The sequence below is a fragment of the Indicator indicator genome, chromosome 29, assembly GCF_027791375.1.
Source record: "Indicator indicator isolate 239-I01 chromosome 29, UM_Iind_1.1, whole genome shotgun sequence".
Taxonomy (NCBI): Eukaryota; Metazoa; Chordata; class Aves; order Piciformes; family Indicatoridae; genus Indicator; species Indicator indicator.
The window spans coordinates 7,627,422-7,652,834 of NC_072038.1; the positions used below are offsets into that span (position 1 = coordinate 7,627,422).

General features: G+C 45.9%; 1 protein-coding gene across 2 annotated transcripts in view; it reads left to right on the forward strand.

Annotated features, from left to right (window-relative positions):
* The window catches only part of RPTOR (regulatory associated protein of MTOR complex 1), a 167,296-nt gene that overhangs the window by 81,607 nt on the left and 60,276 nt on the right, over positions 1–25,413 (forward strand). Inside the window, exons 10-15 of one of the 2 annotated variants that reach the window (XM_054393726.1) lie at positions 7,076–7,151; positions 11,175–11,276; positions 15,207–15,290; positions 16,719–16,829; positions 24,078–24,152; positions 24,752–24,817. In XM_054393726.1, the coding sequence (XP_054249701.1) occupies positions 7,076–7,151; positions 11,175–11,276; positions 15,207–15,290; positions 16,719–16,829; positions 24,078–24,152; positions 24,752–24,817 (514 nt within the window). The remainder of the gene's footprint in view (positions 1–7,075; positions 7,152–11,174; positions 11,277–15,206; positions 15,291–16,718; positions 16,830–24,077; positions 24,153–24,751; positions 24,818–25,413) is intronic. The other variant, XM_054393727.1, reaches the window with a different exon arrangement.

A 25,413-nucleotide genomic window follows, 5' to 3' on the forward strand; every position in this document is an offset into this window, starting at 1 on the left:
TTGTGGCTAGAGGAGAGAAATTCACTGGTAGAAGAACAAAAGGATTTCATATCTGTGCTTGTTAAAAATAGCTGAGTCTGAGCAGCTTCCCAGCCGTGTTCCCTTGAGCAGGATTAGAGAGGTCACAGTGTCACTGGGAGGCAGGTGAATTGAGGCTGAAATCTGAAAATTCAATCAAAAGTGTGTGTTCTTGACTTGTATTTGCAGAAAAAACAAGCATTAAAAATCTTGTCCAGTGCACTTGATGAAGTCTGAAATATTTAACAGTCCCAGAAATATGATTTGAAACAAGTAGAAATGATCAGGGAAATGGTGCACCTCTCCTACAAGGACAGGCAGGCTGAAGGAGCTGGGGTTGTTCCTCCTGGAGAAGAGAAGGTTCTGGGGAGACCTAATAGTGGCCTTCCAGTACCTGAAGGGGGCTACCAGAAAACTGTAGAGGGACTGTTTCCAAAGGCCTGTAGTGATAGGACAAGGGACAATGGTTTGACACTAGAGAAGAGGAGATTTGGATTGAATGTTAGGAACAAATTATTTAGCATGAGGGTGGTGGAACACTGGAACCTGTTACCCAGGGACGTGGTTGAGGTCCCATCCCTGCAAATATTCAAGGTCAGGCTCACCAAGGCTCTGAACAACCTGATCTAGTGGAGGATGTCCCTGCTGACTGCAGTGGGGTTGGACTGGATGACCTTTGGAGGTCCCTTCCAACCCAAACCATTCGGTGATTGTATTGTACCTGGTGCCTGAGCCCCCAGACCACAGATGGCTCCAGCTTCTTTAGCTGCTCCTCAGATTGACTGTCCCAGTGAGAACTCCTCATTTTCACTGAGATGTGTGGTGCAATATAATGCAAACTATTCCCAGAAGAAGAGAGAATGTTCAAAGGCAGTAATAATACATTATAAAAAAATATGATGAGAATTAAAAGTGCTAAACATTGACTCAGCCCAGGAAATCTGGGTGTAAGAAAATCCATCTTCATGATCTGCCAGTTAATATTGTACATGTGGGTGAAGAAAGACTAATGCACATCTGGGTATCTGTGCTTCATTTATGCTGTTAAAGTTTTACTGGAGGCTTCCATTACCAACTTTTCCTTGAATCTGCACAATAAAAGTCGTTGAGCAGAGTTGGAGCTCTCAGCCTCCTCTTCTCTGTTTAAAAGTCCAAACTTTGCAGCACCTTTGGGAAACAAAGGCAGCTGGATGAGTTTGTGTTAAATTATTAAAAGTTTAAACAGTCCTACTGTAATGAAACTGGTATTGGACTGAGGAGGGAGATGGATAGAGACTGAGAGTCTTTATGCTGAAAGGCTAAGGAAAAATGCAACTAAAATACAACAAATATGTTGTAGTTCTGTCACAGGAGAAGAGAGTTGATGACAGAAGTCAGGGGAGCTCTTGTTTAATTTTTGTTGTTGAATTATGGAGGAGCAATGGCATTTCATTTTTAATGTTCATGTTTTCTGGACTGCACTGTCCCTTTGCAGGATGATGGCTTGCATCTCATTTGTTGAGGACCTTGTTGAACTGCTTGGAGCAGAGGGAGATGCAGGGCACTGTTGGCTTGCTCCCTTTGCAGGCTGTTTCTGTTGGCAGGCTGTGTTGCTTTGCTTGTTTTGGATGAAGAAAAGCACTTTCTTGCCTGTTTTTTAACTGAGTCAATTTTCCACCTAAGGAGAGAATTTAATGGAGAATTTATTCCAAAATCTATATGGGAAATACATGAGACTTAAGTACATTTTCTCAACAGTTCAACCTAAGGAGTCCCTCATTCTACCATGGTTGAAAGTCCCTGAGTTTGACCCCTCTCTTGGATGAGATTGCTGCACAGCATAGCATGGAGCACTGTAAAAGGCTTTTGCCTTTTCTGAGCTGTGATATAATGAAAGCTGTCAGGTCCTTAACAAGCATAAGGGTAAGTGGAGCTGTGCTGTGTGGGTGATGGTATAAAAAAGCTTTGGAACTTGTGGTTTGAGTGCTGGTGGTCTGGCCTAGAGGACAACTGGAGCTTCCCCTCCCATGGTGCCTCTTTCCAGGTTCTCTCTAGTTACTGCCTCAGGCACATTTGGTTTAGGTCACCTACAAAGGACCACCTCCTGATAGGTGATGTTTGATGGAAATCCTTTGGGCTTGGTCAAATCAGTTGGTGGTGGGATTGCTTGTTTTTATCTTGCCCTTTTTGGGGAGAGAGAACAGCAATGTGCTGTGCTCTGCTCTGGTGAGACCTCACCTGGAGTACTGCATCCAGGACTGGAGTCCTCAATGTAGGAAGGACATGGACCTGATAGAGTGGGTCCAGAGAAGGGCCACGAAAATAATCAGGGGGTTGGAACACCTCTGCTATGAGGACAGGCTGAGGGAGCTGGGGGTGTTCAGCCTGGAGAAGAGGAGGCTCCAGGGAGACCCAATAACAACCTTCCAGTACCTGAAGGGGGCCTACAAGAAGGATGGAGAGAGACTGTTTACAGAGGCCTGCAGTGACAGGATAAGGGGCAATGGCTTCAAATTAGAGAAGAGCAGACCTAGATTGGATGTTAGGAACAGGTTCTTTACCGGGAGTGCAGTGGAACACTTGGAACAGGTTGCCCAGGGAGGTAGTTGAGGCCCCATCCCTGCAGATATTCAAGGTGAGGCTCAACAGGGCTTTGAGCAACCTGATCTAGTGGAGGATGTCCCTGCTGACTGAAGAGGGAGTTGGACTGAATGACTTTTGGAGGTCCCTTCCAACTAGATTCTATGATTCTATGTTAAAACCTGACACTAAGGGTGTGATGACTTCTGTCTGAGCTGGGTAGTAGAGGGAGGAGGTGTCCTCTCTTCTTATGCAAGTGTGCCATCAGGTTGTTGTGTACATGAGGACAAGATAGTACAAAGAACTCTCACTGGCACGTTCTTTAGCAACATCATGTAGTGAAGCACTGTGATACTTCAGCAGCTGATTGCCCAGTGGATACGTCACAGCAGTGTCTTGTCACAGTGGGGAGCCCTAGGGATATTGGAAAAGCACAGTGAGGGGGGAGGAAAGAATGGCACTGAGGTATTAACCAAACTCTTTTTATACCTAATGTAGTGAAAACAAATCTTCCAAAGCGGTTCGCAAACAGCAGTCTCCACAAAGGAAGAGAAGTAGCAACCTCTTGGGTTGGCTTTCATAAATCACTGCTAGGATGCAGCACCGCCCCTCCTTGTTCCCCTGCTGGTCTCTAATTTATCTCTTGTTTGTGTGCTAAAGTGTGATATTAGTTCTGCCAGATGTCTGCAATTTGCCCACCTTTCTAGTTCCCTTTGGCATATTAAAGCAGTCGATCACTCTTCCTCCTCCTCACCACCACCAGCCATTATTTTCACCAGAACTGTAACAAGCATTTTTCCCCTTCTGTTTCTCTTCAGGTACTCCTCTGGCATTAGTCCTTCACCATTCTTCTGTGACTTGTTTTGAGTCTTTTAATTCTTGCAGTGTCTATTTTGCCAACACAGTGAGTTATGTATGTGGCAACTCAGGTGCAACCTAAAGTCTCACAAGTAATGTGTAGCTGTTCTGGTAGTTGGAAATAATGAAGCTTTCATAGAGTCATAGAATTGTTTCAGTTGGAAAAGACCTTTGAGATCATCAAGTCCATCCATTCTCTAACTCCACCAAGTCTGCTGCTAAACCAAGTCCCTCTGCACCACATCCCTGTACCTTCTAAACACCTCCAGGGATGGAGATTCAACCACCTCCCTGGGGAGTCCGTTCCAGTGTTTGAAATCCTTTTAGTTAAGATGTTTCTTCTAATGTCATAGAATCAGAGAATGCTAGGGGTTGGAAGGGATTTCCAGAGATCATCAAGTCCACCCCCTGCCCTGCAAAGGAGGACCACTTAGTGCAGGTCACACAGGAGCATATCCAGGCAGGTTTTGAAGATGTCTAGAGAAGGAGACTCCTCAACCTCCCTGGGCAGCCTGCTCCAGGGCTCCAGCACCCTCACTGTAAAGGAGATTTTTCTCATGTCGAGATGGAATTTCTTGTGATTGAGTTTACATCCACTGCCCCTCATCCTATCACTGGGTATCACTGAAAAGAGACTGGCTTCATCCTCCTGACAGCCACCCTGGTGGAACTTGAAGCCATTTCCTCTCATTCTATTACTACTAGGGAGCAGAGGCTTGGGGCAAAGCTGCTGTTTGCTCCTGTGTCTTGTTTCTGGGGAGGTTTTCTGTTTCCTGCAGAGTCAGAGCAGAATTGATGTGCTTGGCTCGTTTGCAAAGGCTGGAGAATCATTTGAAGAGTTTGGATTGATGAGAGCCTCTCACACAATTGATGTTGATCAGCAGCTCTCTAGAGTGTGACGAGCAGTGGTGCTAAGATTTTGTGCTGGTGGTTGCTCTTTGAAGGATTGAGTAATGTTGGCTACATGGCTGCACCCATTGTGAGTGGCATGCTTTGGGAAGCACAAAGAGAGATTTGGGGGTTAATCTACTAAAATATCTTTTAAAATCTTTGTTTATTATTTCTTATAACACTTAAAACCTTTGAGATTTTACTTTAGCAGGCTGTTTTGGATGTTTTAAAGCAGTATTAGTGCTTTGAGGAGTTCAGCATCTTTGAGGAGCTCTGTGCCTCTGCAATATAATGATCTACACAGAGTCCTTTTATAGGCAGGCAAAATAAGAGTAGTTGGCTTTGATCTCTAAGCCATTCTTCTCCTGTGTAGTAAAACTCACCTCAAAGGCACTGTGTGTTGCCACTCTTTTCTTTAGGTGGTACTGCTCATTCCTCCAAGAAACCTGGAAGTCAGAAATATTCATTCTTTGATTGCAGTAAACTTATCTTTCTATTTGCCCTAATTGGCTGTGCCTCAACCAGGAAGAAATCTCTCTCTCATCAGCTCTGTGTAAACAGTTTGTCTCCAGCATGGTCCTTTATTGAGCATGTGGGAAGCATTTGTTGCCCGTGTTTTGATTATCTCTTGATTACCTCTTAATTATATTGGCAGCAAATTGTCAAGTGGAAGGTGAATGCTGTGAAGCAGAGGGATAAGATCTGGGGCAGCTAAAGCAAGCTGCAGCTTTTGCATCCATGGAGGAAATGCAAGAGCTTTATTTTCCCATCTAATTGGAGCGATAGTTTTCGGCTGAGAGCAGCTGCCAGTCAGGCTGACGGGAGAGATGCTTCTCAGCAATTGTTCTAATGGAAAGCTTTGCTTGACTCAAACCAGGGTGATTTAAGAACTTCTTGGAGCGAGTAACTAAAATACACTGCATTGATTATCACCTATGGCCTTACGTCTGCAAACGTTCAGAGGAGAAGAAAAATTGCTCAGCCTATTGATGTTAACACTTGATGGCCACCAGCCATGGAAGAGCAAATGCAGCTGGAGAGTAAATGAGGTTTTTGTGCAGGAATCCCAGCGGGTGGTGCTTTAACTCCCTGGCCTTTCCCAGTGCATGAATTCATATGGTAAAATGAAAAGTGCATGAAGCATCTGTGGATGGAGTCGGGATAATTGTTTTGGGGGTAAAAAGTAACTTTTTCACGTTTTTTTAGAGGTGTTTCAGGAACTTTGGAGGCCAAATGCATTTATTTTATTTTGGGAGCATTTCAAAGCAGACTGTTAGTGAGTTTCATTTGCACTGAATCAGCCACAGCAGGTTCCTTGGCAACTGTGTGTGATTGATGTGCTCTTGTAACTGTAGCACTAAGACACTGTAAGTCACAAGGCTTTAGCCATTAAATAGTAGAAGAGGTGAGTGGGAAAAAGAAATCTTTAGATATTTTAGTGTATGTCCCTCCATCCTTGGGGTGAGTCATGTAGAGCCAGCCTTTGTGACCAAGGCTGCTACAACAAAACCCAACTCCAAGTTAGACTAATGGAGTCTGTGTGCAGTGACACAGTGTCTGTGTCGGGATAAGGGACAGGAGGAGCTGCGTGGTGGTGTAGGTGTACCCAGGAGCTGTGAGTTGGAGAGCTTGGCAGCAGGAATGCATCTCCCTGAGCTGTTCTGATGTGACTGGAATGCAGAGGCAGTGAGGGTTTGCGTGCATGAGAGGTGTGTGCTGAAGGATTGTGGGTTGGAGCTAATCCAGGACTGAATTAATTTTCTAGTTGGAAAAAAATTGCCATCCATCTTGGCATGAGGACACAGAGAGAGTAAGACCTCAGTTCACTCTGGCTTCTTTCTGTGTTATGGAGAGGAGCAGTTGCTGTGAACTTCAGCTGGGATCTTTTTTTACCTTGCTTACATTTTGTTGTGTTTGTGCTGCATCCAGAGGAGTGTGTCCAGCAGGGCAAGAGAGGGGATTCTGCCCCTTTACTCTGCTCTTGTGAGACCCCACCTCGAATACTCCATCCAGTTCTGGTGTCCCCAGCAAAAGAAGGACACAGAGCTGTTGCAGCTGAGTCCAGAGAAGGGCCGTAAAGATGATCCAAGGGCTGGAGCACCTCTGCTATGAGGACAGGCTGAGGGAGCTGGGGTTATTCAGCCTGGAGAAGAGAAGACTCTGGGGGCATCTTAGAGCTGCCTTCCAATAGCTGAAGGGATCCTACAGGAAGGCTGGCGAGGAACTTTTCGTGAAGGTCTCTGGAGATGGAACAAAGCGGAATGATTTGAAGCTGAGGAAGAGCAGATTCAGACTGGATCTTAGGAAGTAGTTTTTCAGTATGAGGGTGGTGAGACTCTGGAATAGGTTGCCCAGGGAGCTTGTTGGTTGCCTCCTCTCTGGAGGTGTTCAAGGTGATGTTGGATAAAGCCTTAAGGAGCTGAATCTAGTTGAGAGATGTCCCTGCCCATGGCAGGAGGTTGGAGTGGATGATCTCTGAGGTCCCTTCCAACTGCAGCCACTCTGGGATTCTATGATTCTGTGTTGGTGAGCCAGAGATAGGATGCTGGACTAGAGCTTCTCCCTGTTTTTGTGGATAATTTTCATATGTTAGACTTGTATTTTAAGAAAAGGAATATGAAACATTTCTGAGCCAGTCAGACAACACTGCTTTGCCCACACACTTGTGTGACAGAATCTACATTTACCTAGGTACTACTTATGGATGACTTTTAATGACTTCTCCTTCCTCTTCCACCTTTTTCTCTAGGCAAGCCTGGGACCTTGCAGTTGACATTTGCCTTTCCCAGTTACCTACAATTATAGAGGAAGGAACAGCCTTTAGGGTAAGTTGGAGAATGTCTTGAAATGTTGGGTGCCCACTTGAACCCATTATTTGAAACCTAGCTCAGCACACTGCTTTTGCTTCTTGAGTCCTGAAAGGTTGCAGTTTAAGGGTTTATATTTTGGGGTGATTGTAAATGTCTGCTCACCTGACTTGGAGAAGTAGACAGGAAATCAACTCTGAGTTCTTCACTGTTGCATGAGATGTCTTGGTGTGGAGGAAACTCCTACCAGAAGAAATGAGGCTTGAGACCTGGCTCTTAGAATTCCAGAGCACTCACTCTTGACTAACAATATTGTTACCAAAAGCAACCCAACGGGCCAGGGTGATTTTGGAAATAAAAAACGTCAGCATGAAGATTATCTCTCAGCAGAGTTATTTCCAAATAAGCATAAAATAGAGGTTGAGGTATGTCCAAAGCATTTTCTTGAGCATGGTGGTGTCAGGATGAGTCACTGGGGTTCTTGTTTTTTTAACTTTAGTTCATCTCAGAGGGAAGAAAAGTAAAATTTAAAAATATAATATTTGGCTTAAATTCCCCACAGTCAGAATGGATTTTTCTTGATATTACTTTGACATTTCATGAATGTAAGCTCTTAAACATAATCACTGTACAGCCTCAGCTGTACAGTTCCACCATGATGCTCCCTCTAATTTCACAGCAACGTTCTCACAGTTTATCTGTTCCCAAGCTTCCTAAAGGTTTTCTGGCTGTGAGCTCAGGCTGTCTCCAAAGACCCAAGCACAGGAGAGCTGTGGACTTCTGTGAGGGCAAGGGTTGATAAAGATGCCCTCAAGCTTTTATCCTCCCACCCTTTTCATTCCCTGCTGTATTTTAAGATTTAGATGGATACGATTTTTCCTCTCCTAGCTTACATTGATTTATTTTTTCCAGGTCTTTAACAACATCAGGGGGTGCTTTTATATTAGTTTTAGACCTCATCTGGTCACTCACTGTTAAGTGAGTTGAAATATTGCACATTTCTGTGCATTTCAGGGATGAGAGAGACAGACACTTGCCAGGGATTAGACAGGAGATCAGCAAATAAGAGTGTTCATTGTCAACTAGCGATTGAGTCAAGCTAGGATGGAAACAATTTGCAAGCAGATTCTCAAGCCTGACAAATGTAATTCTTGTGTATTTTGGCTAGAACTCGAGGTGAGTAGAGCTATCAATGTGCAGTCACAGCTGGGAGCCTGAGTGCTGTGAGTTTCCAAGCTAGCCTGGGCACCGGACACAGAAGAGGCCATGAGCCTGTCTTTGAGCTCTTCCTTAGGCTTTCCTTTAACATCCAGCATGATTAATCTGTGTAGATTTGTGCCTGCGCTGTAGAGAGGGGCCACATATTAACCTGGCTGAACATCTCTGAGACACCTGCTGAGATAGGAAACTTGGGAGGGAGTGGAAAGGGTTAGCTCTACACTGTGACAAATGGTTGGAGCAGAGGGACACACATCTCTGATCTATTCCTTGTGTTCTAATCAACGTTTTGCCCTCAAACCTCTTGATTTATGCCTGACAAGAAGCATTGTATATCAGAGGAGGTTAGCTGCTGCTGGCCAGCAGAAATCTGGGAGGAATTGCTCAGTGCAAGGAGGGGGCTGGGGCGTTGCATTACTGGGGTGGGTCAGCCTGTTTCATAACTGGGCTGGCAGAGGCAGCAATCAGTGTCTGGGGTGGTGAGTCACAGGATTACCTGCTGCCATCCATCCACCGGCCGCCTCGGCTGCGGTGGCTTTAAGAGTCCAGTCTGGCCCTGGATAAAGCAATTGATAATCTCTTCAGGGCTGTTCTGTTTCAGCAGCACATTATAAACCACGTGCATCTAACTTCTGCTGATTCTCAAGGTGTTCTTTCCTAGGCAGACCCAGAAAATACAATAACCTGATGGAGAAAGGCCTGCGGGCTCCCAGCGCTCATGCGGGGGGATGCGGGGGAGTGATTGGGCTTCTGGCAGGTTTGGGTTGGTTTACTTTTCCTCCTCCCATCCCTTCCCTTCCTTCTTCCCCCTTGATTTCTGTTTCTCTGTAGATTTCGAAGTGGAAGCTCCTGTGGTTAGCACTTAGGTCATACCTGGTGTGTGATAGATGGCAAAAGGAACAGTTCTGCCAGCACTGCCCAAGGACTGTCTGAGCGTGCATGGTGAGGCAGAGCATTTTGGGGATAAGTGTCAGATTGTTGGCCAGTCCTCGTTGGTTTTGGGAGATGAGAGATGCTCTGCATGCTGGAGCAGGCTCCAGGGACTTAAGTGTGCTGCAGAATGTCAGATCTCACCAAGTAAACTTCTGATTTCAGAGAATCATAGAATGCGCTGAGTTGGAAAAGGCTCTTTATAGTCATCTTGTCCAACCCCCTGCAGTGTGCAGGGACATCTCCAACTAGATCAGGCTGCCCAGGTCCCCATGAAATTTGACCTTGAATATCTCCAGGGATGGGACCTCCACCACATCTCTGGCAGTGTGGTGCATCCCCAAAGGATCATATCTCATTTGAGTAGGATCAGTTACATCATGTGTTTTTCAAAGTGTGTCTTATTTTCTCTGTTTGTATTTGCTGTCCCCTAAACCAGGATCTTTTATGACTAGAGATCCTACAAGCCAATATCCTTCCTATTTACTGGAATTCATTCAGAGGAATTTTGTAGAATAACATCTGATTGTACTGTCTTAAGTACAAAGTAGCAAAGTACAACTGATGAGTATGAGCTGATGGGACCTCACTCCACCTTTCAGATGCTTAGTAGTAGGGCACTAGTGTGAAGTCTATTAAATAAAGTAGCCCATTGCATGTTATTTTTATGCTGGTAAGAATCCCAACTACCAAGATACCTCTAATTAAATTACTGGATTCGATATCTGAAGTGAATTTTCTGATTTTTGTTTGCCTGAGTGAAGTCCTCACAGTGTATTACAGGTGTCAGAGGAACGATGGCTAGCTAAGGAAAAGGTTTGAATTAAAATCCTGAGAAATAGGCAGCTTTTGTACAGCCCAAATCAGCAGGTCTGAATTCCCAGTTTGTAGGAGAGGTTTATGATAGCCAGGGAAGACTGAGATGTGGATGGACATTTTTCATTGTTGTTGGATTGTGTTCCCTGTGGACTGGGCAGAGGCAGAGCTGTGTGCTGCTACAAGATTGAAACTACCTCTGCAGAGAGATAAATCCAGTGCTGTTCTACCTGCTTCTCATGTGGAAAAGATGAACCAAATTTCCTTAAGACCTTTTGTGATACCTTTCCCTGGTTCTTTGCTCTTTCCTTCTCCTTTTCCCCAACCACTTCCAGTAGAGAATGGCAGCATATTTAGAGGAAACTGCATCTGGTCAGTCGTGGGAAAAGCGTTATGCATTCGAAATAGTGTGGCCAGTGGACTGGGGAAGTAATTGTTCTCTTGTACTTGGCACTGGTGAGGCCACAACTCAAATACTCAGTTCAGTTTTGGGCCCCTCAGTCCAAGAAGGACAATGAGGTGCTGGAGTGTGTCCAGAGAAGGGCAACAAAGCTGGTGAAGGGTCTGGAGAACAGGACTGGTGAGGAGCACCTGAGGGGAGAAGAGGAGCCTGAGGGGAGACCTCATTCCCTCTCTACAACTACCTAAAAGGAGGCTGGAGCAAGGTGTGGGTCAGCCTCTTCTCCCAAGGAACAAATGATGTGATGAGAGGAAATGGCCTCAGGTTGTGCCAGGGGAAGTTTAGGTTGGACACGAGTTAAAAATTCTTCTCCAGAAGGGCTGTCAAGCCCTGGAACAAGCTGCTCAGGGAAGCAGTGGAGTCCTTATGGCTAGAGGGACTTAAAAGCTTTGTAGATGTGGGGCTGAGTGACACAGTTTAGTGGTGACTTGACAAGTGTTGGGTTAACAGTTGGCCTTGGTGATCTTAAAGATCTCTTCCGGACAAACGTGAATCAGTTAAAGAGAACAGGGTTTGGGAACAACGACCTGCGTGTGAGTCCATAGGTGCCAAAACTTATTTGCTTCCCTTCCTTTTCATTTTAAACCCAACTTGCATTCCTATTCTTGCTCCTGCAGCACAGCCCCTTCTTCGCAGAGCAGCTGACAGCGTTTCAGGTGTGGCTGACCATGGGCGTGGAGAACCGCAACCCCCCGGAGCAGCTGCCCATCGTCCTGCAGGTGAGCAGCCGGAGAGGGGCTTGGCAGAGCTCGGGCACCACTGACACGGTGCCTCTGTGCCCTCCCCTCCTGCCTGCTGAGCCCTGTGCTGCCAACCAGAAATTATGTGGGCTCCTTGGCTTAATTAGAGCTGATTGTGTGGTTCCCAGACCTGTGCAGATGAAGACAAAGTGCTTTGCTTCCCCTGTGCCTTCACTCTCTGTTGGACAAAACTTCCTGCTCTAGTCCATTTGCAGCTCCAGCAGTATCAAGCTTTGCTGCCTCCTCTCTTGCTCTGCATTAGCACAAATTTTTCACAGATTAGTGCATCTTTGTTGTTTTCTCCTGCAGTATCTCCTCCTACATGCCAGCTCTGTCAGGCAGAGACTTTATCTTCTCTCTGTTTTCAGAAAGTGGAAGTTACTGCAGCGTAAATAGTTTGGAAATGGCTTCTTTATCTGTCTGGTACAGCCTGGAGAGTGTTCCCTTTAATGTGATGCTGAAATTTTTCTGCAACAACATAGAAACAATTCTCTGAAGACCATGCCTGGAAGGAATGTAGAGTTCTGGTAGGCATTTGCTCAGACTAGACAAAGTTCATGTGTATGAAGGAAAAGTAAATCTAGGAGAAACATTACACCTTGTTCTAAATAATGTTTTATGACAAGCCACATATTACAATTGTCATCTGCTGATGTTTCCTTCTCCCCAGGAGGTTGTATTGACAGAAATATAAACCCTCATGAAGGTAGCTGTGGTCTCTCCTCTATCAGGCAGCAAAATTTAAAGTCTTCTTGTTTAAAGGAACATGGTTCCTGTCACTTGTCCAAGGATATGTGATTCCTTTCACTAAACGTGAGAAGATTCCCCTGCCCTCCATTAGCTGCCAGCTTGTTTTGTGACTGACAGCACCATCAGTCTCTGTAAGACAAAATCTTAATTTCTCTGAGCCTCCCAAGCCTTGAGGGATCAGTTGGATGCACAGATGTGTGGCTTATCTCCCTCACTCCAATGGGAGAAGGCAGGCTTCTACTCTAGCACCAACGCTGCCACTTTCCAGTGAATTACTTGGCACCAGTGGGCTCTGCAGGTAGCTTAACCTTGCAGTGGAATTGAGAGGTCACCTGGCAAAGGAACCTGCTTTCCTTCCTGGAGCAAAAATGAGCTAGGACAAGGTAATTATTCTTATAATTAAAGCCTATTAATTGTATAGTGGAATAGGATTGCTTTACAGGTTTGGGATACTTTGAATCAGAGACCAAGTGGTTAAAAGAGGGAGGAGAAATGCATTTCAGTCCCCTTCTGAGTGTCTTTTAGCCTTGACCCCTTGAGAGAGCTTGCTGTAGCCAAACAAAGGCTGATTCTGTTTCCCATTTTAGATGTGCTCCTGAGGAAAGAAGGTGCTTGAGTGCCAGGGCCATGATGCCAGCCATGCAGAGATGGGTTTGTCAAGGACAGGGCAATGATCCTTTGTAAATGGCCTTTTAATGGGCTGCAGGGAGTTGCTTTCCATTGTGAATTCTTGCTGTGCATGGGGCAGATTGGACACAGGTCACTTCCTCGTGCAGAGAAGATAGAGGTCAGCCAAGAGAAGGTAGCACAAGCACAACCTGAACGAGCCCAAGCAGCAGATGCTTTGATCCTTGTCAAGGTGCCTCCTGCCGTGCAGTCTCCAGCACACTCAGACAAGAGTGGTGCTTCCTCCTCAGAAGGCCATGAGGAGACCACTGCTTGCAATCCCCTTCTACAGTTTGTTGGAGATTCCTACTAAAATGGAACTTCTTTTACTTCTAAATTATTGTTACTTCTAAATTATCCTCCTGTGGCCTGGTTATTGTCTAACTTGCATGCATGGACATCATTGGCTGCCTGTCTTCTTAACGATGGACAAATGATGCCCCCTCCCTGCAGGTGTTCAAGGCCAGGTTGGATGAGGGCTTTTGAGCAACCTGGTCTAGTGGAAAGTGTCTCTGCCCAGGGCAGGGGGGGTGGTGGAAGTAGATGATCTTTAAGGTCCCTTCCAACCCAAACCATTCTGACAATTATGAAACATCAGGGAGAAATGTGTCGCAGCGCTGTGGGCATACAGTGGCACAGTGTAGCCATTTCAGAATTTCACTGAAAATTCCTAAGTTGTGCAGAGATTCAAATCCAGATCTCTAGAATTTATGTCATTTTTGGCTTCAGGTTATTGTGCAGATCAGTTTGGGAAGCAGGACTATAAAAACCTGACAGAGACTGATGGCTTTTTTGTTGATGAAAGGAACAAAACGGAGCTTTTAAAATAAGACAAAGTTTGATTTGGTTAAAGGTTCTTGTGGGATGCTAAGCAGTGTTGAGATGTGGGGTTGCATCTTCACTTGGAAATCCTTTTTAATTGCAACATTTTTTTTTCCCAAGCTCTGACAGAATTTGTGGCTTCATTTGGTTTTCTCCTGAAGGCTGGCTAAGAACAGCAGCGTCGAATCTGTCGACCTCCCATCATCTGTGCGAGCACTCTGCACCTCGTGTGTTCCTGGCTGGTGTTTCAGCACAACCCAGCTTCCACCATGCCCTGCTTTCTATTGCTGCTTTAATCTCAAACAGCTGCCCCTGTTATTCCTGTGCTGGGCACCTTTAAAGCACATTGCTAATCGTGCCAAGTTCTGTAGTAAGTTTATGGAATAGGCTGGTGCCAACTAGGGCAGGATGGGCAAAATCCTTTTTCTCATGACCTGTCCCAAGCTCCCATATTCAGAGGTGAAACAATTAGAGTAGTTAACACATTCTCCTGTCATCTTCTTTTAACACATCTCCCTGTCATCATTTTCTGGACTTTTTCTGCACAGCTTTAGTATCACTCATCCATAGTGTGAGGCATGAGCCAAGTAATTTAGTTGTTCTGTGATATTAAACATGAAAAATAATTTAATTTGAATTTGCAGTGTGGAAAAACACTGAGAAGGGGATGGAATTGGGGAGCTAAATCACCAAGGCTCTTTCCCTGAGACCCGTACTGAGAGATGTTCCTCAATTTAAACTGAGGATTAAATGTTGCTTTCCAATATCTTATGTCTGTTAAGGAGATTAAGAACTGAAAGTCTGCCTGTTAATATTTCACACCAGGGTAGGTATAAGCCAGTAAACTACCACCTCATTATCATTGTCAGACTCTGTTTTAATGAGATTTTTATTAATGACTAATGTGACCTTTTGCCTTCCTCTTAAGTCTCTTACATGGATTTGCCAAGGAAAGCAAAGCCTCTTTTTTTCCTTCTGAGCTGTTTTGAGTAATGGCAGGATGGGCTTTTTGCTCACCTTTGAATTCTCCCTGCAGATACAGTTGTGTTCCTGCTTCACTGGGGGAAGGCAGGTGGTATGATGAGAATATTTGAAATCCATAGGGGCTGCTTCCATCAGGCAGAGCTGAGCTGCATAGGAACCACTGTGCCTGAGAGGAAAATTAACAGGGTGAACAAGAGGAGCAGTGACATGAGACTGAGGATACTGTGCTCCTAGGAAGGTGTTTGCAGGAGCTTCATGAAGGAGAGCATTATCAGGAGGGACAGTAGCCCACTGGTGACATCTTGGATTGGATATTAGGAAGAATGTCTTTGATGAAAGGATTACCAGGCATTGGAACAGGCTGCCCAGGGAGGTGGTGGAGTCACCATCCCTGCAGGTGTTCAAAGAACACCTCTGGGACATGGTTTAGTGGGCATAGTGATGTTAGGCTGACAGTTGGATCTGATGACCTTAGAGGGTTTTTCCAGCTGAAGTGATTCCATGGATCCTGTGAGTCTATGCTCAGTGAGGTGGAAGCGTTCAGCACTCAGGATTTGTCTTCCAGCATTTTCCTTCAGGCCATCAGTTTGTTCAAAGTGACATAGCAATCCTGAGGTCCTTTACATTTGCTCTGCAGTCAGTTTTGGTCATTACAGTGTCAATAATTGTTGTCCCTCTCCTCTGCAGGTGCTGCTGAGCCAGGTCCATCGGCTGCGAGCTCTTGATTTGCTGGGAAGGTTTTTGGACCTGGGTCCCTGGGCAGTGAGCTTGGTGCGTGGATGTTGGTTATCATCTTGTGAAAGTCTAAGCCCCCTCAGCATAGGCAATAAACAGCAGTGAAGATTTATGGAAGGAAGATGTGGAAGATATTCCACAGGTTTGACAAATAACCAGTGGTTTATGTGTGTGCAATTGGAGCAAGCAGCCCTAAAAGGAAAGTGGTTTGTATTAAACAGAAAAAAAAAAAAAAAAGCTGAAGAGCTTCTGGTTTGCATTGCAACAGAGAGAAGTTCCTTGGGAATAGTGCAGAGTAAAATATGGTGAGGGACAAACCAGAAGGAAATATCTGGGATGGATAAGAGAGTTTGTCCTGTAAAATAGCAGAAAACCAGCACATATATTTGTCATCTGTTCCCTCAGCTTACTGGCTGTATCATTTTCTTCTCTTCCTTTATCTGTTTGGTCTCTGGATTTGATAAGCTCTTCTGAGAAGGCAGCAGCTGCCTTCTGCATTTTTGAAAGTGCCTAGCACAGAGTGGGCAATAGAGAAGAATTAAACGAGCAACTTAAAACACTCATAAATTGAGCTATTTGTTGATGAAAGTGATGAAGATCAACCACCAGCTGGTCATGGAATAGCTCAATGAGGGGACTTGTTAGTGGCTTTCTTTACCTTCCTCCTCCCATCTCAGCCAAGACTCCCTTCTGCATGTCTTTGTGGACAATGTGGTCCTCAGTGGTAGGAAGGAAGCTGCATTAGAGGTGATTGTAGAGCTCTGGACTGCAAACTTCTGTGAGCATCAAGACATAGCTGCAGGTCAGCCACAGCAGCCTTTGCTCCGACCATTATGGGCTTTACAAATCTCGCTGGCTGTGTCTCTGGGTGATTCTTAGCTGCTGCCAGGTTGTGTGGGTGGAACCTCTGGGAGCCCAGCACTGCAAGTGCCATCCCCCACCACGTTTCCTTTACATTGTGCTTTGAGCAGGGTATCAGCAACCACAGTGGGAATCTCAAAGATTTCACATTGCGTGGCCTCCTGTGAACTTAAACTCCAATCCCATGGAAAAGCCTTGGTGAAAAACCTGTGTGAGGCAACAGGCCTGTTTAATTTCCAGGGGGAAGGCTGCAATTATTGAGTTTGTTTACTTGTGAGAGCAAACAGCCCCATCTGAGGAGAGCCCAACCTATCATGAAGCACAAAATAGCACAGGCTGCAATGAATAAAAGCTGATGCTAGATGAACTCTGAGTCTCTACCTACCAAATGAGTCTGAAAATACCTGGTGGCATCCAAGTTTATAAGGAGCAATAGATGAACAGCCAGAGATGCCCTTTTTTACTGGAAATGCCTGAAGCTGTGTTCTACCAAATTCCTCACCAGTGTCACTAAATCTGCTGCATCTTCCACAAGCGCTCGGTCCTGCCCCTGAGAGGTTCTGAGCCATTCACAAGGGTTTGCTCTTCTCTCTGCCTCCCCAGGCCCTGTCTGTTGGCATTTTCCCATATGTGCTGAAGCTACTTCAAAGTTCAGCTCGTGAGCTGAGACCACTGCTTGTCTTCATCTGGGCCAAAATCCTGGCAGTGGACAGTGTGAGTACTTCTGACCTCAGCTGTTTCTTTCACATTTCAGCAATGAGCCTTTTTGTCCCCCTCCCTGTTTGCTTTATCCAGTTCTGACTGTGCTCATGTCCCCCTCCCTGTTTGCTTTATCCAGTTCTGACTGTGCTCATGTCCCCCTCCCTGTTTGCTTTATCCAGTTCTGACTGTGCTCATGTCCCCCTCCCTGTTTGCTTTATCCAGTTCTGACTGTGCTCATGTCCCCCTCCCTGTTTGCTTTATCCAGTTCTGACTGTGCTTTTGTCCCCCTCCCTGTTTGCTTTATCCAGTTGGGACTGTGCTTTTGTCCCCCTCCCTGTTTGCTTTATCCAGTTCTGACTGTGCTCATGTCCCCCTCCCTGTTTGCTTTATCCAGTTGGGACTGTGCTTTTTCCCCCTCCCTGTTTGCTTTATCCAGTTGGGACTGTGCTTTTTCCCCCTCCCTGTTTGCTTTATCCAGTTCTGACTGTGCTTTTGTCCCCCTCCCTGTTTGCTTTATCCAGTTGGGACTGTGCTTTTTCCCCCTCCCTGTTTGCTTTATCTACTTGACTTGTATTGAAGCTAGATTCTGGACCTTTGGGATTGGGAAGCCCCTTTTGAGGTGCTGACACTGCCTAGGTTGGCTGCCCACCTCTACATACATACCCAGGTCTCATAATGCTGCAATGCCACCTTAACATCTCAGTTTCTGGTTCTGGGGTGTACTTGCCCTAGGAAAAAGCCATCAGATCTCAGAGGTTCACAGGATCACAGGATGTCAGGAGTTGGAAGGGATCTCTGGAGATCATCAAGTCCAACCCCCCTGCCAGAGCAGGACCATATAACCGTAGAATCTAGTGCAGGTCACACAGGAACACATCCAGATGGGTCTTGAAAATCTCCTGAGGAGACTGCACAGCCTCTCTGGGGAGCCTGTTCCAGTGCTCTGTCACCCTTACAGTAAAGAAGTTCTTCCTCATGTTGGTTGCAGCTTTATTGGGGAAGATCATTGCTTTGCTTGCTGAAGGGGCTTCAAAGTCACTTGTCTCTTCTGTCACATATTCCCAAGTGAGTGCCTATGTGCACACACTCATGCTCTCCCTCAATTTGTTCGCTTTAGGTCGTGATCAGACTTGTTTTGTTTGGGTCTATTCCTGTCAGTTGTCAAAACAGGCTGTTGGGTAGTCTTCAGGCACAGAATTTCCTAGAAATTAAAGTCCTTTTTGGTGGTTTTAACTTATACATCCTGCTGCAAGTCTGATGCACATGCTGATGCTTTTGAAGGTGTTGGTATTCACCCTGGCCACAAGACAGGATATTCCTGTCATGGATCCATGGTTCTCATCTCCTCTACATGATTTTGGTACCTTTCAGGATGAGGTTTCAAAACAACCCTGATTTTTAAAGATGTCTTGGCCAGAGCTCTGCTTTGTGGGGTTTAAAATAAGTAATTAAGCAGGTAAGAAACTGCAGATAAATTTGTGTAGTCATATATATGACTCTTTGGTTGGAGGGTGCAATTAGTTGAGCAATATAAAATGATTAGGAGGGTTATGCACAGTTAATTGGAGGCATGGTTATAAACCAACCCCAAAATTGTCTGACCTGCTGTAGACGTTGGATCTTGCTTGTCTAGGGGGCTGGTTTTGTTGCATCTCTTCCATTTCAGTGTGGAGAATAATACTGAATTTGGTGGAGGTTTTCCCCACTGTTGATCTAGCATTGTCAGGTTCAGTTTTAGACATATATTTTCATTAACATCCTAAGAGGATTTTAGAAAGCAAAGAAAATGAAAACTATTCGTCTTAAAGCTGCTCTCAAGCAGCTTATTTTTGATGCATGCCTCTCCATGGCTGACACTTCTGCCTCAGGTGTGCTTCAGAGTAGGTTTGTGTATGATTTCCATGCAATGGAAATCGTTAACTGACAGCCCCAAGTCCTTCTCCTCCAGCCTGATCTTGAGCCACTCCTCACCCAGCCTGGATTTGTGCTTGGGATTGCCCTGACCCAAGCAGCAGATGAAAAACTCAGCATGAGCCAGTAGTGCTTGCTTGCAGCCCAGAAGTCAACCACATCTTGGGATGCATCAAAAGGAGTGTGACCAGCAGGATGAAGGAGGTGATTCTGCCCCTCTGCTCTGCTCTTGTGAAACGCCCACCTAGAGCACTGCATCCAGTTCTGGTGCCCCCAGCATTAGAGGGACATGGAGCTGCTGGAGAGCAAGTCCAGAGGAGGCCATGAAGATGATCAGAGAACTGGAGAGAACCTCCCCTGTGGGGACAGGCTGAGAGAGTTGAGGCTGTTCAGCCTGGAGAAAAGAAGGCTCTGGGAGAGACCTTACAGCAGCCTTCCAGTGACCTGAAGGGAGCTACAAAAAAGCCGGGAAGGGATTTTTTACAAAGGCTTGTAGTGATGGGATGAGAGGGAATGGATTGAAGCTTGAGGAGGGGAGGTATTGAAACTGGAAGAAATTCTTTCCACTCAGGGTGGTGGAACACTGGAACAGGTTGCCCAGGGAGGTCATGGATGCCCCCTGGAGGTGTTCAAGGCCAGGCTGGATGGGGCCTGGAGCAGCCTGGGCTAGTGGAAGGTGTAGTAGGCTGTGCTTTACAACAGAACAACAGAAAAAAATTTGTCTTAAATATTGTATTTAGATTTTTTTCTGTTGTATCATTCACTGTCCCCATAGAGAAGTGGTGCAAGTGAGAAGGGAGAAGAGAGCAGCTTCAGCAGGGGAGTGCAGCAAATGCTGCCAAGGGAGGGGACAGGAGTGCCTCAAGCTGTCACATCATAAAGGGAACAAATAGTCCTCAGAAGCTAAAAGATGCTTACATGTTACACTTCAGGCATCAGTGCAGACATGCCTTTCCCCTCCTCTGCTGACTTAGGGTTTGGCCCTGTGTGTTTGAAGCAAATTCAATTCCAAACAACCTTCCAAACACCCCCCAGAACTGCAGCATGCCTGTCGTGGGGACTCCCAAGTTCTCTGACACTCAGCCTGCTCCACTTCCCAACCCTTTGCATTTCCAGAGGGTCAGTTTGTCTGAAGAAACCACAAGAGTGGTATTGGCATTGTCCAGGCTGAGAGATAGTCTTTTAGTGTTGTGACTGATGCAGTGGTGCAGCAGTTTATGCCCTGAGCTGTGGAGAGCAGCTGCACTGCATGTCTGCAATATTATCTCAGAGATGGTATTTTGTAGGACTCAGAGGGGGATGACAACTGCAGGGACAAGCTCTGTGTGTGTGAAGGCAGGCAGGAAATGCTGACTGAAGGGTAGATGCAGTAATTAGTTGTTAGGCTGCATGGAATTGCTGTTAGTGCTGGGCATTGGGCTGGGTGGGTCTGAGGGTGCCATCCTCTACAACAGCATCCCCTGGCTTGGCTCCGGTTCAAGTGGGTGCTACCTCCATCATCCAGGCAGAAGCTGTTGCCCCAGCAAACAAGAGTCTTTATTTTCAATCATTCTGCCACACTATCTTCATCCTCACAGTGCTGCCTCTCCCCTTCATCAGCTGTCCCTTGGATGGGCATTTGATGTGGTTTCAGGAGACTGTAGCTGGTGAAATGACTTCATTAGGACTGGAGTTGTGCTGTTTGCTCATTCCTCTCTTTGCATTTGGATGTGACTGAGAGCAATATATGTAAGGTTCACTAGTGCCTTGGAGAGCAGAATATCCTGCTCAAATCATATTTCTGTCCTGATCCCTCCCTCTCTTTGGGCAGGGAGGCAGAAGGAAGGTATGATGACAGGTGACAGCAGTGCAGTGCCCCTTGTGTCCCTTCAGGTGATCCCTTCAGGCAGCAGGGTATGGTGTGAAGAGTTGTGTCTTGTCATGAAAATTAGAGGATAAATCAACAGTGTTCTAGAATCATTGCAGCTCAGACAGAAACATTTGTGTGTCCTTAATAAACATTGGAATGTTTAGATGAGTCTGCTTTAATCCCATATATAATCAGATGATTTTTCATAGAGTGTTCATTGAGGTCATCTCTGCCTGAAGCCTGCTGGAGTATTTCTAGCAATCCACCTGCAGCACTGCATAGCAAGCAATGGTTCAAAGTTCCTACTGTAGGTATCTGACAGGTAGAGGCTGGTGGAGAGGTAGTTGTGTGTGCTGCCGCTTGGAGATACAGGTTAGGTCAAGAACTTGGTACATTGGTAATGTTTGGCAAACAGCAGGTTTTAAACCTTAAACACTTGCTCAAGGGATACAAACTCAAATATAGAAGAGTTCACCTCAACATGAGGAGCAACTTCTTTACAGTGAGGGTGGCAGAGCACTGGAACAGGCTGCCAGGGGAGTTGTGGAGGGTCCTTCTCTGGAGACTTTCAAAACCTGCCTGGATGCATTCCTGTGTGGACTACCCTAGGTGATCCTGCTTTGGCAGGGGGTTGGACTCAATGATCTCTGGAGGTCCCTTCCAACCTGTTAACATTCTATGATTCTGTGAATTTAAAGAAAAACAAAACAAAACAAAACCAACAACAACAACCAAAAAAACCTCAGGTGTGATAAAGCATCCTAGTCAGGAATTTAAGCAAGACAAAAAAGTCCCTGCATGTTAAATAGTACTGAAAATGTGAGTGGTGCTGAAGTGGGACATCTTCCCAGTCCAAAGGACTGACTGGAGAAAACATTTCTCATCCTTTCTGTAGCCTGAATCATGTGCTCGGTTTGCAGATGTATTTTTCATTAGCAAGGTTGTGACCACCATGTCTCATCTTCCAATCCATACAAATATACAGAAGGCACCACCCTCAGGGGTGAGGGTTCCTGACCAGTGTGGTTACTCAGGACATCCCTGAGCTGTGGCAGTGCTGTTGAATTCCAGGAACTTGGGAGATCTTAGGAATAATTTACAGGGCGCATTGTATTAAGGAGAAAGAGGAGAGCTGTGCTCTACTGTCTCCCCAGCACTGGGAGCTCTGTATTTTATGTAAGCTCTGAACTTGCACACCAAGCCTGCAGCTTGTTTTGGTCATGTTGTAATTATTATTCACAAGTGTAGCTGCTTATTCCTTGAGGAGGAGGTGTTATGATGCTGGCTTTCCATATTCTTCACAGGATCTAAGCAGGGAGGGTTTTGAGCAAGCCTGCTGGCTTTGTAGCAGTTGCCTCCCTCCCTTGAGCCTCAGGTATTTGGGTAACAGTGGCAGCACAGTAAATGTGGTGTGAAGATGAACAGCCTTCCCTTTGTTGGGGTCTGTTTGCCAACATTACAGCAAGGGGATTGGGTTTTGTAAGGAAAAGTGCTCAGACTGGGAGTGGAAGGGGGGAGGAAAGGAAGCCTGTTCTTTGTGCAGCATTACACACAAATCAGGAAAGACTCTTGTAGCTGCAGCCTGGCACCAATCCATTCCCTCTGCTCTTTGGTCTGCCAGAAGCAGCATCTTTACTCCCTTCAGCAATCAAATATTCTCTTGCATCTCTGCCTTGCCACCCCCTCTCCTTTCAACAATTAGTTCCCTCCTGCACCTTCTATGCCTGATAAAAAATACATGATGCTGTCTGTGGCATGAGGCATGCAATAGAAGCACAGGCAAGGGGAAACTGCTTGCAAGTCAGGATTTCCACCCTTAAATGTTCCCTTTCTTAGGGTGTATTCCTTCCATTTGACCCTAATATGTCAGCCTGGGGCCTCAGTTGGTACGGTAGCAAAACCAGGGTGCACACCATCCTGTTGCTGCTGCTACAACCCAGGGAAAGCTGCATTGTTCTCCTTGCAGGCAGTGAAACAGTGGAGTTGCTCTGCAGTTGCTCTGCTCCATGCTGCTGTTGTAGCCATTTAATGCACGTTAGCACTTGACCAAGCAACAACACAATGATTCATCTCGTTTGTATGGATGAGTTGAAGTCCTCCTGTCAAAATCTGCTCCTGCCCAGGCAGAGGATGGGGTAGAATGTAAAAAGTGGATATGTAAATAATGAGTAATTCCTCCTCCACTCCCCACCTGTGCTGTTTCTGGTAATGGCTCAGCGTAAGGCATGTGCCAGGTTTATGGTTTAGGCAGTCTGCAAGAGTTGTCCTGCCCATGGAAGGTGCTATGTTAACATTCACAAGACACATCCTCCCCCGTCCTGGCTGCCAGACTGGATGGAAAATGAGCTCCAGTGGTACAGCAGGAGCTGGGAGGACTATGCTGTCAAATTGAACCTCAAGGCCAGGTTGGACTAGACCTTGAGCAACCTGAGCTGGTGGGAGATGTCCCTGCTCATAGTGGATTAAGGGTGGAACTAGATCTTTAAGGCATCCTCCAACCCAAACCGTTCTATGATTCCATAACCGTGGGGAAGGGAATGCTATGTTTATTAGAGGAGAATCACAGGACAGACTCACCCAAAAACTTCCCTCACTCTGGAGTGAGTGAGTGGGTGGCTGAGTGGAAGGAAGAACACCAAGAGCATCTGCAGAAGCCTGGCCTGTGGGCTTGCAGCCGGGAGTGCCCATGTCCATCTGAGCAGGCAGCACAAGCTGCTGCTTGGCTCTTGGTAGCTGAGATGTGACCATAATGGCCTCTGGAAGCAGAGGTCAGGGCACTTATCCCTGCCTGTGGAATGTTACAGATCTGATCAGGATTTTACAAGTGGAACAGAGTTAGCAGCAATTGTTAGCTAATTACCTCACCATGGGATTGGAAATCAAGTGGAGAATTAGACTGGGGGCTTTTGGAAGATGTAATCTTAAATGATTTTTATTCTATTAAATGTACAAAACCAGAAACCAGTTGGATTCCTCCTTGGTTTTGCCTTTGGTGGCTCTCAAATACTGTGGAAGGTTTAATGTGGGACAGAAAGATGTCAAGTTGAACTAAGCAGGAGAGAAGAGCTGGAACAGTTGCCCAGGAAGGTTGTGGATGCCCCTTCCCTGGAGTGCTCAAGGCCAGGGTGGATGAGACCTTGAGCAACCTGACGTGGTGGGAGGGTGTCCCTACCCATGGCAAGGCTGGAGCTAGATGATCTTTAGGGTCCCTTCCACCCCAAACCATTCTATGAACCTATGTTTTCAGCTGCTGTTTCTGTTGTGTTGGAGGGTGGTAGAGGGTTCCATGCTTTAGACCTGCTCAGCCCTGTCAGCCCTTCTCCTGCAGGGATGCTGGGTGGTGACCTCAACAGAGCCTGAGCTTTATTTTGCTTCTCAAATGAAAAAGGGATGTGAGAAAAACGACTAGGACATGAAATACTCAGCTGTCCTTGGAGGAAAACATATTTTTCTGTTATTGTACTCACTGTGTTTGTCTCTGTCTCTCTCTTATTTTTCAGTCATGCCAAGCTGACCTTGTGAAGGACAACGGTCACAAGTATTTCCTTTCAGTTCTGGCAGATCCTTATATGCCAGTAAGGACAAGACATCTTTATTAAGACTCCTCTAGCATTTGCTTAGCTTGTCTTAGCTTAGCTGTCACTGTACTGATGTGGTTGGTGCCTCCCACCTCCATCTCCTGTGACACCCACTGCTCTGCTGGAGAGTCACTGCTGAGCTGTGGAGTTGGTGACCAGAGAAGTTACAAATGCTCTGCCAAGTGGTGCTCTAGAGACAGCCAAACCAAACAAGGATTTACAAACCTGTTTTAAAGTTCTCTAAGCACAGATCAGTCAGCTGGGGGCTGCTGGGGGCTGGGTGCAGAGGCACTGCCAATTTTGTAATTCCCTCTGTAAAAACTTCATGTGCTTTCCTGTAACAGGTATTTGCTTGCCTTCTCCAGAGGGATGCACAGGGAGGGGATGGTTTGGAGGGTCATGCTAGCAGGCTGAAGAAGTGCCTCAGGTATAAATAGTGACAGGGCTGCCTGACAAGGAAATTCAAGCTTGTTTTGCCCTCTCTTGTTTTAATCTGATACAAACTGCACTCAGTAACCTCCTGTCCCAGAAAACATAGGCTGGAGTCATTCTCTGACCTGTTTTCTAGATAACAATGAGTTGTGTGTTGTTTTAAGGCTGAGCACAGGACAATGACTGCTTTTATCCTGGCTGTGATTGTCAACAACTACACCACAGGGCAGGTGAGTCCCAAACATCCTTCTGCTTTTCATTCCCTACTGCCTCTTCTCTGCATTGTGCCTTTTGCTTTGATAAAAAAAAGTCTTGGCTTGCGTTAAAGCACAGCCCTGAACTGGAAAACTGAAATAGAGGATTGCTTTACATTATTTTATTGTGTGGATTAAAAGACGAATTGAGCTGGAGGTATGACAAACACATGACGTACCTGGCACCTGGAAGTGGAGGTTAAGGACACAAGTCACTCAAGAATCACCCCTCCAGGCTATGCAGTGATTTGCTGTTAAAGAAATAGTGCCTAGTTCCTGTCAAGAGGAAACTTGATGGCTGTGATAAAGTTCTTGGGAAGGGTATATGGAATGAGCCATAAACCTTGGGGCTCTGACAGGTGTAAGGAGCATTTCCAGTGAGGCGAAAGCAGGCTTTGTGCATTACACAAGCATTCCTAATGCTCAGTTATTTAACTAGCTGTAGCAGGGTGTAGTTGACCTTCCCTTCATGTTGCTTCCAAGTGGTATTTTGTAACACAATCAGTATCTAGCCAGCGAATAATTATTTTCTGTTGATTTCCTGTCTATTTCAGAAATAATCTTCTTTTTTT